General features: G+C 43.9%; 1 protein-coding gene across 1 annotated transcript; it reads right to left on the bottom strand.

The window, feature by feature from the left end:
* Positions 1-4329: 4329 nt before the first annotated feature.
* On the bottom strand, positions 4330-16517 carry LOC141192350 (uncharacterized). Its single transcript, XM_073661867.1, has 7 exons — positions 16432-16517; positions 11203-11342; positions 10894-11073; positions 10696-10819; positions 10515-10612; positions 10228-10318; positions 4330-7129 (listed from the first exon to the last, which is right to left on the bottom strand). The coding sequence occupies exons 2-7, from the start codon at positions 11269-11271 to the stop codon at positions 6105-6107; spliced, it is 1587 nt and encodes a 528-aa protein (XP_073517968.1). The 5' UTR covers positions 11272-11342; positions 16432-16517; the 3' UTR covers positions 4330-6104.
* Between the last annotated feature and the right edge of the window lie 4101 nt (positions 16518-20618).

Genomic DNA, 20618 nt, shown 5'->3' with positions numbered 1-20618 from the left:
CGGCCGGTCCATTGGATCGTTGGCTTTTGTTTTACAATTCTTCCCATTCATTCCACTCACCTGCCATGTCTGCTGCATTGGTAGCAATGGTTCCTCAGCCAGGACTCCTGGGACCAGTTGTTCCACAGCAGTTCTGGTATGGTGCCGGCAGATCCGTTCATCCAGGCTGCCCGTATAGTTTGCTTTTTAGACAGATATAATCATTTCTTACTTGTGGTTACTTGAGTTACATTGCTGGCCATGTTTGCCGTGTCCTCATTGGTGTATCTTTTTTGGGACTGCTGGGACATGTTGTCCTTTAGCAGAGTCCATCGCAGAGTCGGTGTATTTACAGCTGAAACCAGAAGTTTCCATACACTATATAAAAAGACATGTTTTTCTCAATATCTGACATGAAATCAGAATAAACCTTTCCCGCTTTAGGTCAATTAGGATTACCATAATTACCATAGTTTTTAATATTTGCCAAATGCCAGAATAATGAGAGAGAATGTTTTAAGGCATTGTTATTACTTACTGCAAAGTCAAAAGTTTACATACACTAAGATTACTATGCCTTTAAACTATTCTGGACTGCCCATATGATGATGTCATGTGTTGTGGAAGCTTCTGAGACACACGTGTGGATGAATTTTAATGCACACCTGAAACACACTGCTTCTTTGTGCAGCATCATGGGAAAGTCTAAAGAAATCAGCCAAGATATCAGAAAGAGAATTGTGGACTTGCACTTGTCTGGCTCATCCTTGGGTACAATTTCAAGATACCTGAAGGTGCCTCGTTCATCTGTACAAACAATTATACGCAAATACAAACAAAATGGGAATGTTCAGCCATCATACCGCTCAGAAAGGAGACGGGTTCTGAGTCCCAGAGATGAATGTGCTTTGGTCCGACATGTGCATATCAACCCAAGGACAAAAGCAAAAGACCTTGTGAAGATGATGGCGGAACCTGGTAAGATTGTATCAATATCCACAGTGAAAGGAGTACTATATCAACATGAGCTGATAGACCACTCTGCCAGGAAGAAGCCATTATTCCAATAATTGAGGTGGATGTGGAAGGGTATCGGGTGTATGAAGTAAGGCGAATTCTTGGTTACAGGTGGGTCAGGTACCGTTTGCATTACCTCGCCAACTGGAAAGATTATGGTCCTTAAGATAATTCCTAAGTTAATTTGGGGTGTTATGGATAAATATATGTATGATTATGGAAGTTATATGAAAATAGTATGTATAAAGAATTGCAGACAATCCAAAATTCCCTCCTCCTGCCCGTACCACATTGTACCAATAACCTCATATTGATCAAAGATCCACATACTACGTGGAACATAGTATGACAGAATCACTGACTGGGTGGATCAGGGAAATGCAGTAGATATAGTATATCTTGACTTCAGCAAAGCATTTAACAAAGTATCTCACACCATCCTTATTGCAAAAATGACCAAGTATGGAATGGACAAGGCAACTGTTAAGTGGATTCATAATTGGCTTAGTGATCGGACTCAAAGGGTGGTCGTAAATGGCTTCACATCCAGCTGGATGAATGTCTCAAGTGGGGTACCACAGGGCTCTGTCCTAGGACCTGTATTATTTAACATCTTTATCAATGATTTAGATGAAGGAATTGAGGGTAAACTGATTAAATTTGTAGATGACACAAAGCTAGGAGGGATAGCTAATACTAGAGAAGAGAGAGAGAGGATTCAAAAAGACCTAAATAAACTGGAGCAGTGGGCAGCAACTAACAGAATGCATTTTTCCCTGTTAAAAACCAAAGTACTACATCTGGGCAAAAAAATGTAAAACACATATACAAAATGGGAAGGATAGGGCTAAGCAACAGTACATGTGAAAAAGACTTAGGTATACTAATAGATCATAGACTGAACATGAGTCAACAGTGTGATGCAGCAGCAAAAAAGGCAAATACAATTCTGGGATGTATTAACAGAAGCATACAGTCTAGATCACGTGAAGTCATTATCGGACTTTACTCCTCTTTGGTCAGACATCATTTGGAATACTGTGCCCAGTTTTGGGCACCACATTTTAAAAAAGACCGACAAACTAGAGCAAGTTCAGAGAAGAACGACCAGGATGGTGACCGGTCTGCAAACCATGTCCTATGAGGGACGGTTGCAGGATTTGGGAATGTTTAGCTTGCAAAAAAGAAGACTGAGAGGAGACTTAATAGCTGTCTACAAATACCTCAAGGGCTGTCACATTGTAGAAGGATCATCTTTATTCTCATTTGCACAAGGAAAGACTAGAAGCAATGGGATGAAACTGAATGGGAGGAGACACAAATTAGATATTAGAAAAAACTTTTTGACAGTTAGGGTGATCAATGAGTGGAATAGGCTGCCACGAGAGGTGGTGAGTTCTCCTTCAATGGACGTCTTCAAACAGAGGCTGGACAGACATCTGTCGGAGATGATTTAGTGAATCCTCCTTTGAGCAGGGGGTTGGACCAGATGACCCAGGAGGTCCCCTCCAACTCTACCATTCTATGAATCTATGACATGGAATTATGGAAAATCCCTAATGATTATTGACTAACATATTAATCTGATAATAAGAGCTTGCTAATGATCTTTATTACTTTTAGGGAAATTACAGAATAATAAAAGATAAGTGACTATACAGATTGACCTTTGAACCTTACGTGCAAGACAGACTTAATTGAGAGTCAGCTTGACTTAATTGTTTACATATTAAAATAATGACTCATTAGCGACAGATGTTAGCCATAATTCTGAGATAAGGCAATGAGGTAATGGGTGGAAAGGTTCCTGATTTTTCCTACAAAAAGCCTATTTGAGACACTACTCAGTGTTAATTTGTGATTTCTCCTACCGTATAGATCCTATATACAATTTGGTGGCAGACAGCTAAGACGAGAACACACACATTTTGTGTGCCCCTAACGAGGATCTTCATGCGATCAGATAGACAGATTATTGGGTGGGGCTGGGGAAAACCCAGCAGTCATGGTACACGTTGGTACCAATGACAAGGTTAGAGAGAGGTGAAAGGTCTTTAAAAATGATTACAGGGAATTAGGAGAGAAGCTGAAGTACAGGTGGTGTCTTCAGAAATACTGCTGATTCCACTACGTCACTAGAAAGTCAGCAGGAACTTAAGGAGATAATTGTCAGGCTGCAGGCTGCACCTCAATGGGGAGAATGCAGATGTGCTGGGGGAAAAAATGGTCAGATGGATGGAGAAGCTTTCAAACTAGGATCTGGGGAGAGGGAGGGTTGATGTGCAAATAAGGGGATAGAGTAGACAGAGAGAGTGAGACATTCAAGGAAAGTAAGGAGGCGAGTAGCCGTAATAAATGTGCTAATAGTATTAAATGTCTGCAGGCAAATTCAAGAAATCTTGAAAACAAAATGAATGTATCAGAGACTCTTAGGTCAGCCACAGATTATGATGTGGTGGGCATTACAGAAACCTGGATGGATGAAAGCCATGACTGGGTGACAAACACAGAGGGTTACACTACATTGAAACGGATAGGAAAGAAAAATAGGTAAAGGGGTGGATATTTTCGTTAAAACCAAATTTAAGACCTCAAGCTCAATGACGACATGGGGGGCAGCTTCGACAATGTACTGCACACATGCCCAACTTTTGATTATATTTGACCCACGACACCAGAACCACCACACCTATGGGAGGCCATTATTCTGCATGGAGGACTTTGTGGGGCCCATTATACTGGATGGAAAGCTATGTGGGGCCCATTATACTGGATGGAAAGTTATGCGGGGCCAATCATACTGTATGGAGGACTATATGGGGCCCATTATTCTGTATGGAGGACTATGTGGGGCCCATTATACTGTATACTGGTTGGTCCATGACTTTGTCCAAGTTTTTCATTTTGGCCCTTTGCATGTTTTGAGCTTTACATCCCTGATGTACAATCTGTATGGGTAATGTACATGGAAATGGCAATAATGGAAAGCTGCTAATTGGACTTTGCTACAAGCCTCCTAATATAGCTGAACATGAAGAGGATGATATGCTGCAACAAATTAAAAAGGCAACAAAAACAAGTCATGGTCAGTGTTGGATCCCTTGAAATTGTTCCAGAAAATGAAGTAATTCTCCCAGAAAATTATGGCCATTACACGTTTTGTTATACACGTTTATTTCCTTTGCATGTATTGGAACAACACAAGAAAACAGAGAAAAAAAGGCAAATTGAACATAATTTCACACAAAATAGGTCGGACAAAATTGTTGACACCTTGCCAAAATTGTGGGTAAACAACTTTGCTTCAAGCAAGTGAAGCTTGTTCAAACGCAATTGTGGCAAGTAACAGGTGTGGGCAATATGAAAATCACAACTAAAACCAGATAAAAAAGGGAGAAGTTGATTCAATCTTTGCATGAGTCTGAGGACTTGAAAACCAAAATTGTTGAAAAATATCAATAATTTCAAGGTTATAAGTCCATCTTTAGAGATCCGGATGTTCTTCTGTCCAAGGTGCGCAACATAATCAATAAATTTACAACACATACAGTCAAATATGGTGGAACTTCAAAAATGTTTTGGGGTTGTTTTGCAGCCTCTGGTCAGGTACCTTAACTGTGTGCAAGGCATCATGAAATCTGAAGATTAGCAAAGGATTTTGGAGCACAATAGAGTGCCTAGTGTCAGAAAGCTGGGTTTGCTTGCTAGGTCATGGGTCTTCCAGCATGGCAATGACCCCAAACATATTTCAAGAAGCACCCAGAAAATGGATGAAACAAAGTGCTGGAGAGTTCTGACCAGCAATGAATCCGGATCTAAATCCCATTGAACACTTGTGGAGAGATCTTAAAATTGCTGTTTGGAGAAAAATATAAAAATCTGAAAGTCCTCAGTGGTTGATACAATCTTTTCAGTTAGCCATTAGTCAGTAAGCTTTCGAGACTACTCAGGTCTCTTCATCAGACATGGTATAACACAAAACAAAAAAACAAGAAATGTGCACATTGCTTGTTTTTTTGTCTTGTTTGCATTCTGTGCAAATTAGGGATGTTGGATCCCCCTTGTTGAGCTGGTCAGTGTATATGTAGCTTACCACGGGCTTAGGTGGTCTGATATTGGGAGCCGGTTCTATTTGTCTACCCTTTTATATGCATCACTTCAACTTTGATATACAGTAAGGTTTTTAATATAGACAGTGTAGGACCGTCCCAATTAGGGTCACCTTGTCGCTGGTGGGACGGCTTGTATACTTTTTTTGATCAAAAATAGTTCACTTAGTACCCTATATTTCATATGCAACTTTGGTTTACATTTATATATAATGATGGTAGGGTATGTGATATATTTTTTGTCTTTTGTAGGTTTTGTATAGTATAACACAAAATCTGAATAGTCACATATTAATACACAACAGGGCACAGGAATAATGCAATAGATAAGATAAGAGACTTGAAGCAGAACTATCTGCATGGGAGAGGGAGAAGCAGTTGTGGCCGTAAAAAGGTTTGGCCACAAGTAGATCTATACTTTTTTTCTTTTATTGTGTGGCGATGAGAATTCATCCTTGTTCTAAGTTTTTGCCTTGTCTCTCCTACATACAGACCCCAGTTGGACATTTGGTACATATAATTAAGTACACTACATTAGATGTGATGCAGCTGAAAGTACCTGGGATCTTGTGGTCCTGATGTGAGTTGGGAATCTTTATCTTGTCCGTGGTCATTATAAATGGACGGGTTTTACATTTACAGTTGGCGAGAATGAATTTTATAAGTTTCACCACAAAGGTGAAACTATCCTCCCGGTTAGTTTGCTTTCCCTCCCAGTACCTTTTTATTCTAACAATGTTAAGTTTCTGGGAGATTATACTTGTTCCTTTTATTTTTGGTTAGCTTGCCTTCTTTGCCCTATATGAATGTGTTTTTGTTTCTCACTCAGAGTTTTCATATTTTCCTTCATACTTTCCTTTCCCCTTGTTGACAGTGTGTTGCCGCCTCCCCTCTGGTTCCTCAGGAGGTATGAGAAACTCCTCAACGGCTTATTAGTTAGTTGGGTGTGAGGTGGAGTTTTTAGTTGTGCAGCTAGGGCCGTTCTAGTCTGTACAGAGACTAGTTGGGTGTAGTTGCGGCATTCTCCTCTGTGTGGGTTCTCCGGTGGTTATCAAGATGCGCTTTCTGGTTAAAACATTTCCCACATTCTGGACATGAAAAAGGCTTCTCCCCTGTGTGAGTTCTCTGATGTTTATAAAGATATGATTTGTGTCCAAAACATTTTCCACAATCTGAGCATGAAAAAGGTTTCTCCCCTGTGTGAGTTCTCTGATGTTTATAAAGATATGATTTGTGTCCAAAACATTTTCCACAATCTGAGCATGAAAAAGGCTTCTCCCCTGTGTCAGTTCTCTGATGTTTGATAAGATTTGATTTATTTGCAAAAGATTTCCCACATTCTGAACATGAAAATGGCTTCTCCCCTGTGTGAGTTCTATGATGTCTGATAAGATTTGATTTCTCTGTAAAACATTTCCCACATTCTGAACATGAAAATGGCTTCTCTCCTGTGTGAGTTCTCTGATGTTTGCTAAGAGTTGATTTCACTGTAAAACATTTCCCACATTCTGAACAGGAAAATGGCTTCTCTCCTGTGTGAGTTCTCTCATGTGCGATAAGATATGATTTCTCTGTAAAACGTTTCCCACATTCTGAACAGGAAAATGGCTTCTCTCCTGTGTGAGTTCTCTGGTGCCTAACAAGATCTGATTTCTGATTAAAACATCTCCCACACTTTGAACAAGAAAATCTATTCTTCGCTGTGTGAATTTTTTGAGGTTTAAGAAAATACTTTTTGGGAGGAAAACTATTTCTATATTCTGAATGTGAAAATGGCTTCTTTGCATGAGGAGCAGTTCGTTTTTTAATGCTTGTTTTGTGACTTTGATTTTCCTTAGTAGTCGGTAATGAATCAGAAGACAGGACCTGTTTCATAGGATCAGATGACAGATCTTTGCTGTGAAGGGATGATGGTATATCTGGAGAAATGTCATTCATTTTAATTGTATCCTGTGGGATCTGAAAATTATCTGATTTGAAAATTGAAGATGTCAGCAATCCCTCTGATCTCCCGGTACAGACATCTGCCAAGAATAAAACCAATTATTATTTTTTAATAAAAAATCCTTGAATTTTATATTTTTGAACATTTCTACTTAAACTGTCCATAAAAAAGGCAAGTTATATAAAAAAAATCACTTATTCACCAGGACAATGACAGTTCACAGTCTAATAGAAAACCTCATAGGATGGACCAGTAGAGCGTGGTGTTCAACTGTTTGTTCATTCTGCCTCCCAAATATGGAATAAAAAGCCACCAAATGATGTTATGTAGGTGAAATAATACCAATAAAAACTTCTATTTATCTCACAAAAAACAAGTCCCCACTCAGGTCCATCATCTGTCAATGGAATAACAGAGGTTTCCACATTATTAGTGGCTCAAAGGCTCTTGAGAATCAACATGGCTTCCATAAACCAATCCAGCAATATCCGATCTCCCAAAGTCAGATCTCCCCCTCGCTTATGAGCTTTGCAGTAGTTTATGTGCCTAAATCACATTTAGCATCCATGTATTTGGCATTACTATAATGAGAAGAACCCACTTAATTTATGGTGTGTGTCCCCTGGAGCACAATCTGGGCACAATGTGTTGGGTAATAAAATGGCATATTTGCAATTTTCACTCTCCAACATCCACTGCGTGCTAATTTCCAGAAAGCGCCTGTGGAATCAAAATAGTCACTACTCCTATAGATTAATTCACTGAGGGTTATAATTTCCAAAATGGAGTCACTTTATGGGGCTTTCTACTGATCTGGTTTTCTACCATTTTGTTATATTAGGGCTTCTGCAAATGGTGGGTCCCATCTCCTCTGGGGCATCTACTTCTCCTCCTGCTTCGACTTGTGTGAATTTTGCTTTTGTCACCAGGAGCCTTATTCATTCTGCAGGTGGCGCTGGTGATGGAGGAGACGTCAGAACCAGAAGCTCTGCGAGGCGCAGGCTCTGCCCAGCCACTAAGATTAGGGTTGCTGGTACCTGTAGTACCATCCAGTCTGGCAGTATGGGTGTGTGTACTGTCCAGCTGGAGTAATCTGCTCCCTGCTTCAGCCAACTGGAAAGCACCACACCCTACTAAAGCTGGAAGCATATTGCTGGAAGCAGCCAGATACAGCCTTGTTCTCCTCTGGTTCAGTCCTCTGTGCTCAGCTCCCGGCTTGTGTATTTGTTTCTGTTGTGACCTCGGCCCGTTTACTGACTACTCTTGTGTCTTCTGATTTTCTATTTTCTCTGCCCTTCTGGTTCTGACCCGGCTATCTGACTATTCTTCTTCCCATCTCACTCCACAGAACAGCAGGTAACACCGTGGCGCAAGCTTATGGGTCTCTGTGTAAGTCCAGATCCATGTAGGGTTTAAACGGTGATGAGCAAAGTAATTTGTGAAATCTGTAAACGGGGTAGATAAGACAAGCCTATTCGTGGTAGCCATCTTTTGAGCTTCCAAATGACCATAAACAGTGCCCCAATACATAGTGTCTGGGAACTATTCCAGCAAGATCTGCATTCCTAATAGCTAAATGGCGCTCCTTCCCTTCTTAACCTGCCATGTGCCCAGACAGTAGTGTACAACCGTATATAGGGGATTGTCAAATTCAAGAGAAGTTGGAAAATAATTTGTAAGGTCCATTTGTTTCCTATTATCCTTTGTGAAGAATTCCAAAGTTATCACCACATAAAGTGACACACGTCAGATTTGAAAAATGGCCCTGATTAGAAACAGAAAACTGGCTGCAGGAAAGGGTTAAATTAGAGGATTACTGAAGTCAAAAACTGTGACTATAGACAATAACACATCTACTGAAATGATCAAACTCAACAGTCTCCATCAGAGAAAAATGAGTAACTAGTGGTGAAACCTCTCTGGGGTAATTAGAGTATGGGGCTCGGTGGCTCTTGGGAATCTAAACTATCGTAAGGGACAATATTTTCTGTCAGATGAGCGTCAAGAAGAAAAATTAGACATTTAAAGTGAACTTTTTATAATAGTGCAGAGCTGAGGTGTCTTAAATTTAGATCTCGGGCATTTGGAAGAGGCAATGGAGACCTTTCTGAAAGACTACCAGGGAGTTAGAGTCACGTAAGTGAGGCCGGCCGATCCCACCACAATGAAACTATCATACAGAATGAACTTGTAAAAAAAAGAAAGAATATAAAAACATGTAACATCCCCAACAAGAACGTATGTATGAAGGGAGAAATCCAACACTAAACTGGAGTCACACTCATTTATGGTGGACTATTGGAGCTACTATGAGTCCTGACCAGAAGAGTAGAGAAAGTATTAGTGCTCCCCATTTCAGGAGAGATTGTGCAGTAATCTGAATTCCTTAGGATGGAAAACATAATGTAATTTATGACGTGGAGTGAATCCATGAAACCAGGGCTGGAGCCAACACATCTCCTGCAGGCGAGAATAAATGTATATTACAGCCATCAGCCCCGCGCAGCTTAGAGATATATCATGGCACAGGTGTAATGTTTTCTGTATAGTTTATCACAATCCTGTTTGAAGTTAGTTGGTTTGAAAAGAAATTGAAAAGTCAGGATAAAGGGAAACTCTGCTGTTATTGTAGAGAAATTCACACTTGGCCCTCACTGCACATTTAATGTTGTAGATCATAAAAGTGAAGTTTGGCCAGAAAGACTGGACCTGGTCTTGTAGGGACCATATGAGGACATTCAGCAGCACAGAAGGGAGAGAAGGTAGATTCATCCAATAAGATATCAGGGATCTAGGAAGCCAACAGAATCATTACCCTCCGCTTTCTCTTACAGACCCATCATTATATTTTTCTTCAAGTGATTTTCTCACTTGTCAGCACATTCTACGTACGCTGTCATTTAGCTTTGTAGTTTACAGACCTGGGCAGGTAACGGTCAGCGTCTCCTAATCCCAGGGGGTAGGTGGATCCTCCAGGTTGTAAGTTCTATAGAAAAGGGCTTTCACAATTACACAAAGTAATCGAAATATTTTCGGATGGAGGAGAATGTTGTGGTGTAGGGGCAAAATGGTGATCACACGATTGTGATACGGCCGGACTACACCACTGATAAAGCAGCCACAGCCGGTGACTGAGAAGAATCTGTGACTTCTCTGCATTTAGTGGTTACTACTCACCTGGGTAGTCATATGTAGGAATCTCCTCTTTACACCACTCATCACCCCTCACATATGTCTCTGTAGTATTAATATGGGTCAGATCTTCACCCTGAAACAAATATTATAAAAGTCACAGACAGATGGAGAAGTCACAAGTTTGATCGGCTCTAATCCTGCCATCTCCACCGTTCTCATTACACAAGTATAAAACATAACAATGGTGGATAAAACAAGACTGAGCACTAGACCTTCACAAACGTCTACACATCATAGGGGAGATCTCATGACACCTTCTCTCCATCTACCTGATGATCCTGAGGATCATTGGGATGTTCTTGTTTACAGTCCTGTGGAAGAAGAGGACGGGGAAATCTCTCTGGTGTTGTCCTCTTACTGGATAGATCTGGAGGAAACACATACAGGGACTGAATTCATTTTCTACATACAGATAATTATAGGCTGTGTGTATTCAGTCCTGTCTATTACCTGGTGATGTGAGGGGCTGGGGAACCTCCATCATGATGTCCCTGTACAGATCTTTGTGTCCTTCTAAATACTCCCACTCCTCCATTGAGAAATAGATGGTGACATCCTGACACCTTATAGGAACCTGACACATACAATGATACCGTCATGCACCCAATCACTCCATAGCGTTACTGTATAATGTCCCAGCAGTGTCACCTCTCCAGTCAGCAGCTCAATCATCTTGTAGGTAAGTTCTAGGATCTTCTGGTCATTGAAGTCCTCATGTATCAGGGGGTGAGGTGGAGGCCCCGTGATTGGGCTCAGGGGTCTTCCCCATCCCTCAGACACAGGGTCCTGACAGCGCTCATTAGAGGTCTTCTTCACTACTGTGTAATCCTGGTTATGGAGAGACATAGTAATAAATCTCACTACAGACGTTTCCAGAGTCCTCACCTCTCCAGTTCTGTCCATCTGTTATTCCCATAGATAAGAATGATGTAATGTGACGTCATCAGAATCTCTCACCTCTCCAGTAAGCCGGAAGAGGATCTCTAGGGTGAGGTGTAATATCCTCTCCACCATCTTGTCCATCATTTTCCTGAATAAATCAGGAAAATTTTCTTATATAGACGATCTTCACTGAGAGGATCCGGTATTTTAGAGATCTGAATGAGAAAAAGATAAGCTGATGGATAAGACCATTTTTCTGCAAACAATGATGTGGAATCCAAAATGTACCACGAGCACCCTTTATCTGGTGTTCAGGTCTATTGCCTGTATATTAAAATCTGTGACATTTGAGCAGTACCTTCTCACCCGTAAAAATTGGCCCTTGGGTATTCCTCTTTTTATGGGGATAGGGGTGGTTGTTATCCCACTTCAATAGTTTATTAGTGCTTGAAGGTTCATGGTAGATGAGTGTCCCTAGAGTCCCATTACAATCCTTCTTGATCAGTACATACAGGAAAAGCAACTGGTAATAATTGGTGTTGGTCTGCTCCTTTAAACAAAATGTACTTTTCAGGTTATATCCCCAGTACCATCACTTTTCTTCCCTTCTTTTGAGGCCCACACAGTCAGACTCTACCGGCCCTTCTCTCTGCCAGTGGCGGTTGTGTATCGCCCTCCGGGCCCCTCCCGTCAGTTTGTGGATCACTTTGCCACTTGGCTTCCAAACTTTCTATCCTATGACATCCCCACCCTTATCATGGGAGACTTTACCATCCCAATTGGTGATTCCCTCTCCCCATCTGCCGCTCATCTTTTATCGCTAACTTGCTTCTTCGGCCTTTCACAGCTTACTAATTCTCTTACACATAAAGATGGAAATACTCTTTGACCTGATATTCACCCGGCTCTGTTCAATACATGACTTTACTAACTCTCCTCATCCGCTCTCTGATCACAACCTTCTTTCATTCTCTGTCAAGAACTGTCACCCTGCTCAAGACACCCCCACTTTCCACACTTATAGAAATATACAAGGCATTAACACCCAGAAATTTATGAAAACGTTGCAATCATCTTTGGCCTCAATCTCCTCCCTCTCATGCCCTGACTCGGCACTGAAGCATTATAACGAAACATTGCAATGCGCCCTGGATGAAGCCGCACCTCCTACACAGAGAACAACTCGGCACAGACGGCGACAACCCTGGAACACGCTGCAAACACGTTTTCTCCAGTGGTGCGCCAGGTGTGCCGAACGGCTGTGGACAAAATCGAATCTGGCCGAAGATTTCCTCCATTATAAATTTATGCTTAAAACCTATAACTCCGCCCTTCACCTCTCCAAACAAACCTACTTTAACAACCTAATCATCTCATGGTCCAATAATCCTAAACACCTGTATGTCACTCCCTCCTTAAGCAGCACAGGCCCCAACCACCAACCTCAGCACTGACGATCTGGCCAATTATTTAAAAGAAAAAATTTACCATATCCGATAGGAAATTTTCTCTCAATCCCCAAATGTTATGCATACTCCTTCCTTCCACACTGCACCTTGCTCATTTTCTGACTTCAAACCAGTCACGGAAGAAGAAGTGAAAAGGCTCCTTTCTTCCTCTCGCTCTACCACCTGCACCAGTAACCCTATTCCCTCACATCTCCTTCAGTCCCTTTCTCCAGCTGTCACTACTCACCTAACTAAAATATTAAACCTCTACCTCTCATCTATTATTTTTCCCTCCTTTTTTAAACATGCCAGCATACATCTGACGGACCCCCTGGGCCATGTTGTGCAGCGTTGCGCATGCGGGGAATACCCGGAGCCGGATCTGATAGGGGTAGTAGTCCTCGTGGCGGTGACCCGGTCCGTGCCCAGGGTGTCAAACCAAGTGGCAGAACTTAGAATAAGATGTTATAGAGTTCGACTACGCCACCCGTTGAATGCGGTTATGAAACCGCCGCTGCAGGGCAGACCGCTGAGGCCGGTGGTACGGTTGTGCAGCGTGGATAGTATAACCCCCAACGGGAGGGGTATGGCCTCAGGGCAGCGGACGTGGGTGATGGGGATAGCAGAATTGCACGCAGGCACCAGGAACCACTCAGAGACGGTGCGGTGTAGTTCAGGGTCTTTACTGGTGGCAAAGGTAGACCCTCCCGGGAGTACTGGCTAGCGATCGGGGCCTGGTCAGTCCGTGAGCAGATAGGATCTCCCCTGGCCAGGCGGAGTTGTAGGCCTCCCCAACTATTGTACTCTTCCTGGCTACCTTGCTAGAAGCGGGTAGAAGTAGCCCACGTCCCTGAGTGTACCGTGTGGTGCTCACCCGTATGGCCGGTGACTCGGGGCCTTCTGGTAGCCTCCGCTCCACGCCGGCGGTGCTGGTCCCTTGCGTGTGACCGTGCCTTCGGGTTTCTTGGCCAGAGGACCTGAAATCCCCTGCCGGTCGGTTTCTGCTGCTGGGTATGGATCTGTCCCCACAGCCTCGGACTCCGTGTCCGGTGAGATCTCTTCAGTCAGGATGAGCTCTACAGCTTCCAGTCCCTGACCCTTTCTATCACTGCTCCCACAGAGCTCCTGATCTTGCTCTCCCTGTATCTGCTCCACTCCAGACCAGACTGTGTCTCTGTCTGGGACTCCTCTTCTTCTCCTCTAACCCTGCCTCAGCCCCCAGTTTTTATAGGGGAAGTTCTTCCCCTCCCAGGACTGGGCAGGAGGTGTGGCATGCTTGGGGTACCTGACCAGGAGACCTCCCACCTGCTCTCAGACGTAATATTGCTATTACTGTGGTAACCAGACCCCTGGGGTTCCACACATCCATTACTTAAAAAAACATTCCTCGACCAGAACTGTGCTGCTAACTACAGACCTGTTTCCAATTTTCCCTTTATCTCTAAACTCCTGGAACGACTGGTCCACTCCTGTCTAATCCGGTATCTCTCAGATAACTAACATTCTACTGAAACTGCACTCACTAAAGTTTCTAATGATCAACTAACAGCCAAATCTAATGGTCACTACTCCCTGCTGATTCTCCTGGATCTCTCTGCAGCATTCGACACTGTGGATCTACCTCTCTGACCGCTCCTTCACTGTGTCTTTTGCTGGCTCCTCCTCTTCTTCCCTCCACCTTATTGTCGGGGTTCCTCAAGGATCAGTTCTAGACGCCCTTCTTTTATACTTATATACTGCTTCTCTTGGACAAACAATCAGCAGATTCGGTTTTCAGTACCATCTCTATGCTGATGACAACCAATTATACACCTCTTCTCCGGACATCACTCCTGCATTAATACAAAATACCATTGATTGTCTTTCCGCTGTCTCTAACACTATGCCCTCCCTCTATCTAAAATTGAATCTGTCAAAAACTGAACTACTCGTATTTCCTCCCTCCACTAACCTACCTGTGCCCGATATTGCCATTTCTGTTTGTGGCTCCATCATTACTCGCCAGCAACATGCCCGCTGTCTTGGGGTCATACTTGATTCAGATCTTTCCTTCACTCCTCACATCAAATCACTTGCTCGCTCGTGTCTTCTACACCTCAAAAACATCTCTAGAATCAGAAATTTTCTTACCTTTGACTCTGTAAAAACTCTTACTGTAGCTCTTACTCATTCTCATCTGGACTATTGCAACTCTTTACTTATCGGTCTCCCTCTTTCTAAACTTTCCCCTCTCCAATCCGTCCTGAACGCAGCTGTCAGGGTCATATTCCTCACCTACCAATACAACGATGTCTCTACCCTGTGCCAGTCATTGCACTGATTGCTCATCTAATACAGAGTTCAATATAAACTTATTGCTCTTACCCACAAAGCTATCCACGATTCAGCACCACTCTACATCTCCTCCCTCGTCTCAGTCTACCACCCTACCCGTGCACTCCATTCTGCTAATGACTTAAAACTAAAATCCTCCGTAATCCGAATCTCCCATTCCTGTCTCCAAGATTTCTCGCATGCTGCACCTAATCTTTGGAATGCGCTACCCAAGACAATTCGATTAATTCTCAATACTCACAGTTTTGAGCGTGCCCTAAAACCCCTTTTCTTTAGACTGGCCTATCACCTCAACACACTTATCTAACTGTCCCAGTTTGGCCCATATTAAAATTTTCTTCAAAATCAAGCTCATACATCCAAGCACTGAATAGCCTCTGTCTCTACTGTACACATATTGGCTGGCGACCAGTTCATGTGGTGTTATATACTTACCCTATTTAGTGTATTAAGTCTGTATTATACAATATATGTACATTTTTACCTTTTGTGTCTTCCCTATTTCATTATAGACTGTAAGCTTGCGAGCAGGACCCTCACTCCTTTTAATTTCTGAGTTATGCTTATTCTGGAAAGTCTGTATTGTCTGTATAAGTCCCCTCTAAAATTGTAAAGTGCTGTGGAATATGTTGTCGCTATAAAAATAAATATTATTATTATAATAAATTCAGATGTAAATCTAAGGCCCACTCTATTGATGTTGAGTTCCCCGACAAATTAAAAAGATTGTTCACTCGTCCCTGACCAGGTGATAAAAATGTAGTCAGTATATTTGTACCATACCCCAAAATATGGATGCCATCACTTATGATCATCCCTGAATATTGAGGATTCCTCCCACCAGTCCAGGGTTAAGTTAGCATATGAGGGAGCACAGCGGCTCCCCATCGCAGTACCCCTGAGCTGGTGGAAGTACTTCCTGTCAAAAAGAAAGTAGTTATGAGTAAGAGTGAATTTTAGAAGATCCTCCATGAAGTCATTATGTCTGCTACACTCTATTGACCTCGATTTCAAGAAATGTCTTACTCCTCTGATACCATCCTCATGCGGTATATTACTGTACAAAGCCTCAATATCTAGTAAGGTCTGCTCCACTACATGCATGTATACATGCTCGAGGGTCTACATGTAGGGGAGCAGGCAAAGGGAAAACCAACTCCAGAGGGATTATTCCAACTGCAAGACCTCAGGCGCTACTATGGGAACATTATACTGTGTGCGGGCATCATACATCCTGCATAAGGGGCATAATGGGGGCATTACACTGTGTGGGGGCATCATACATACTGTATAAGGGGCATACTGGGGGCATTACACTGTGGGGGGCAGTAAAGGGGTCCTGTACTATGAGAACAATACGTTTCCTCCCTTCCTGTCTCCATAGTTGGGTCGTATGTATCTATTACAGGAAACAGAACAAAAACCTTATGATTCTTATAAAGGGGCAACACAAGACCCCAAAAGAGTCTCGGTGCTGAAGGGGTTAATGCCCCCTGCGCCCAGTAATGGGGTCTCCACATACCTCCACCTGCAGAGCCGCCACCACATATATGGCTGCTCTGTGCGCACAGGAGCTGTGATGAGGTCACAGGAGGGGAGGAGTCAGGGGTCACATGATCAGGGGCCTCAGTGGATGCAGGACTCTGCTGTGCTGGTTGTCATGGTGCTGGATGAGCTGAAGTTTATGTGTGGGGCCAGGAGGGGTTTACAGTGTGGATGTAACAGAGCCGCGTGTGTACGAGGTGTACGGAGCAGAGCCGCGTGTGTACGAGGTGTACGGAGCAGAGCCGCGTGTGTACGAGGTGTACGGAGCAGAGCCGCGTGTGTACGAGGTGTACGGAGCAGAGCCGCGTGTGTACGAGGTGTACGGAGCGGAGCCGCGTGTGTACGAGGTGTACGGAGCAGAGCCGTGTGTGTACAAGGTGTACGGAGCGGAGCTGCGCGTGTACGAGGTGTACGGAGCGGAGGCGCACGTGTACAAGGTGTACGGAGCGGAGCCGCGTGTGTACGAGGTGTACGGAGCGGAGCCGCGTGTGTACGAGGTGTACGGAGCGGAGCCGCGTGTGTACGAGGTGTACGAAGCGGAGCCGCGTGTGTACGAGGTGTACGGAGCGGAGCCGTGTGTGTACGAGGTGTACGGAGCGGAGCCATGTGTGTACGAGGTGTACGGAGCGGAGCCGTGTGTGTACGAGGTGTACGGAGCGGAGCCTTGTGTGTACGAGGTGTACGGAGCGGAGTGACGTGTGTACGAGGTGTACGGAGCGGAGCCACGTGTGTACGAGGTGTACGGAGCGGAGCCACGTGTGTACGAGGGGTACGGAGCGGAGCCACGTGTGTACGAGGTGTGCGGAGCCGTGTGTGTACGAGGTGTACGGAGCGGAGCCGTGTGTATACGAGGTGTACGGAGCGGAGCCCTGTGTGTACGAGGTGTACGGAGCGGAGCCGTGTGTGTACGAGGTGTACGGAGCGGAGCCGCGCGTGTATGAGGTGTATGGAGTGGAGGTTTTATTCGATAATCTTGTCCTCCCATTCGGATTCTCCAATGCACCAACAGGATTTCACAACTCTCTGAATGATATTTCTCTGATTACATTGGGAGATTTCTTGTGATTTATCTTGATGATATAGAATTTTCTCCCTGATTTGGATTCTCACCAGGAACATGTCCGTGTTGTGTTTTAGAAAGGTTGAGGGAGAATTCTTTCTTTCTTTGTTACAATTGAGAAATGTTTTTTTTTCTTTTCAGGAAGTTTCATTCTTGGGGTTAATTTTATTGGCTGATGGGTTTACGATGGATCCTGGGAAGGTGAAAGCCATAATAGATTGGGTCCGACCTAATGACCTGAAAGCATTGTAACATTTTGTAGGATTCGCCAACTATTATAGGAAATTTTTTAGGTTTTTTTTCTCAGATTACTGACCTCACACATAAGGGGGCAGATCTCAAGGTTTGGCCACCGGATGCCATGAGTACTTTTGAAAAATTGAAGGAGTGTTTTACGTCTGCTCCTGTTCTAATCCAACACCATCTCCAAGATCCATTCATTGTGAAGATGGATATTTCAGAGGTTGGGGTAGGGGCCGTTTTTTGTCAATGTTCCAAGACTCTGACCAATTTGCAGCCATGTGATTTTTTATCAAGAAAATTTTCGTCTTTCACTGTTAAGTTAGCCTTTAAGGTTTGAAGACATTTTCTGGAGGGAGAAGTTCATCAAATCACTGTGGTCACTGACCAGAAGAATTTAGCGTATACTGAATCAGCTAAATGGCTAACTTCTAGACAGGCCAGAGGGTCCTTATTTTTCTCTAGATTCAATTTCTCTATCACTTTCAGGCCGGGGTCCAAGCAGTTTTAGTTCTGTTTCTCCTCCAAAACCTCCATTCTCCCTGAGGGCATTGTGGTTTCTGTGATATCCTTGGAGGTTGAAGCTGAGATCCGTAAAGTCCAATCGTCTGCTCCTTTTGCCACGCCTAGGTCCAAATTATTTGTAGTTGGGTACCTAAGATTGTGTCTGTTGCAGGAGTTTCATGATTTAATCATGAGTGGTCATCCGCGGTCCACAGCTATGCAGAAAGCTATTACTAGGCTTTTTTGGTGGCCATCTATGAATAATTATATTAAAGATTTTGTATCTGCTTGTGAAGTTTAGCACACGCTAAAGTCTGTCATAACAGTCCGGTTGGAGTATTGGCTCCATTGCAATTCCAGAAAGACAGTGAACTCATCTGTCCATGGATTTCATCACGGATTTGCCTCTGTCTGGTGGGAAGACTGTCTTTGGGTGGTCGTTGACTGATTCATTAAACGGCTCATTTTGTTCCTTTGTCAGAGGATTACCTAATGCAGAGACATTTTCCAGGTTTTTTATTTCTCATAAAGTAAGGTTACATTGGATCCCTCTTAACATTGTGTTTTTGATAGGGGAGTGCAATTTGTCTCCAAATTCTGCAGAACTTTCTGTAACAAACTGGGAATTAATTTATTTTCCTGTGCCTACCACCCTGAAACCAATGGTCAGACAGAAAGGACTAATCAATCTCTATAACAAATTTTAAGGTGTTTTGTTGCAGCTCAGTGTTTTGCTGCGACTTCATTCTTACTTCTTCCTGAGTTTGCCTTTAAGGCCACCGCTCCACTATTAGTATTTGGTCAGTATTTTTTCTCAGGAATGGTAGCCAAAACCAGTAGTGGGTGATAAATGTAGAATTGGTGACTTGTTTCTATTATACCTTTTCTCTGATTGTTCTTCACCTGGTTTTGGCTCCCACTCCCGAGGAAAAATACTGACCAGATACTGACAGTGGAGCCCTGGTCGTACAGTCAGATCAGTCAGTCTGCTGGAACCTCGCCGTTTTATTGTAATTATGGGGATAATTCCCATTTTTTTGAATTTTCCTTTCACTTTCCTGTTTGCCCGAATGGCCATTTCTCCACTTGTAATAAGTGCTCCTTAGTCCTTAGTATGGTCTTTGGAAGGAATAAGTCAGCTAGAGATAGTCGCCAGCATGCTCTCCAGAGACCCCCGAGCATCCCCAAGGAATAATCGTAAATCATTGGCAAACAATGCCACCTTCTCTTCCTTGGTCCCATATTTAAATCCATTTTTTCCCCTCACCCATGACAGCACACCTTGAGAGAGGGATCCACCCCATCAAGGACAGGAAACCATCTGAAATAAAAGGGTGGTACCTCTCCCTCGCTTCATTTCTTTTCCTGTCCTTGATGGGAACCTGTCTGGAAAGAAGAGAACTTACCTGGGCCTGTTCCGGTGTGGAAGAACGGGCACTGGCCTGTGCACCGGGTTTCAGCCTCCAGAAGCACCATCCGCAGCTCCCTTGGGTCCTGCATCCGAGCGGGCGAACTCGGTGAGGCAGGCTCCGGCTTCCTGTAGACCGCTGCGCCGCCCTCCCCCTGCCGCCTCAGTCGGCCGCGTTCCGGAGCAGCAACTTCCGGGTATGACGCGCCTGACGTCATGGCGCAGGGCACGCTGGGAGAGGCGTGCTGGGTGATGTCAGGGGGCGGCGGCCTGTAAAGCGCTCCCGGGCCAATTTTTTTGTTTGGAGCCTCGGCCTGGAAGGGGGGAGGGCCCTTGAACCGGAGGAGGTTCTGAATGGCCCTATATTATGGGGGGGGGGTTATCCTGGGAGCATGGCTCAGGCTTCTGCGAGATGGCTGACCAGGATAGTCAAGTGCAGCAGCTAACCCCCCCACCTCAGCAACGGAAGAGGCAGATGGACGCCTCTCTCACGGACAGCCACTCGAGCAATCGCAGTGGCAGCCGCAGGAGCAAGGTATCAAACACCTCTGGAACATCCAGAAAGGAATCATCGCGTGTTCCGCTACAGCCTCCAAATCCGGTACCCGTTTGTGACTTCAGGGGTGAGTTATCTTTGTGAATGTCACCCTTTTAGTAATGTAGGAGCGTAAGAAGAGTAGCACCAAGCAAAAGCACAGGAATGGTGCCCTAAGCCAAACTTCCCTTCCCATAGATTGGCAAAAACAGCTTTGCCCAAACTGCATTAATAAAACCGTAGCAGAAAATTCTCTGGATTTCGCATCCAATCTGAAATCCATAGTCCACGCAGAGGTTCAAGGGTCCCTGAAGGGGTTGTTTAGAGGGAAGAAAAGATCCCATAAAGATGTCTCCTCCAACTCTGATTCCTCCCAGTCCGAGGATCTATGGCTGAGTGATTCATCATCCTCTTCCT

Source organism: Phyllobates terribilis, unplaced genomic scaffold (assembly GCF_046119375.1).
Source record: "Phyllobates terribilis strain yellow unplaced genomic scaffold, ASM4611937v1 Scaffold_60__1_contigs__length_8166268, whole genome shotgun sequence".
In the NCBI taxonomy this organism is placed as follows: Eukaryota; Metazoa; Chordata; class Amphibia; order Anura; family Dendrobatidae; genus Phyllobates; species Phyllobates terribilis.
This window is presented reverse-complemented; position numbering and strand designations above follow the sequence as displayed.

Bases quoted from the DNA above. Each gene is read 5' to 3' on its own strand.
- LOC141192350 (XM_073661867.1), bottom strand. From the start codon at position 11,271: ATGATGGACAAGATGGTGGAGAGGATATTACACCTCACCCTAGAGATC. The intron at 11,074-11,202 runs GTGAGAGATTCT...CTCCATAACCAG, and splicing joins TCTTCCGGCTTACTGGAGAG to GATTACACAGTAGTGAAGAA. The intron at 10,820-10,893 runs GTGACACTGCTG...TGTATGTGTCAG, and splicing joins TTGAGCTGCTGACTGGAGAG to GTTCCTATAAGGTGTCAGGA.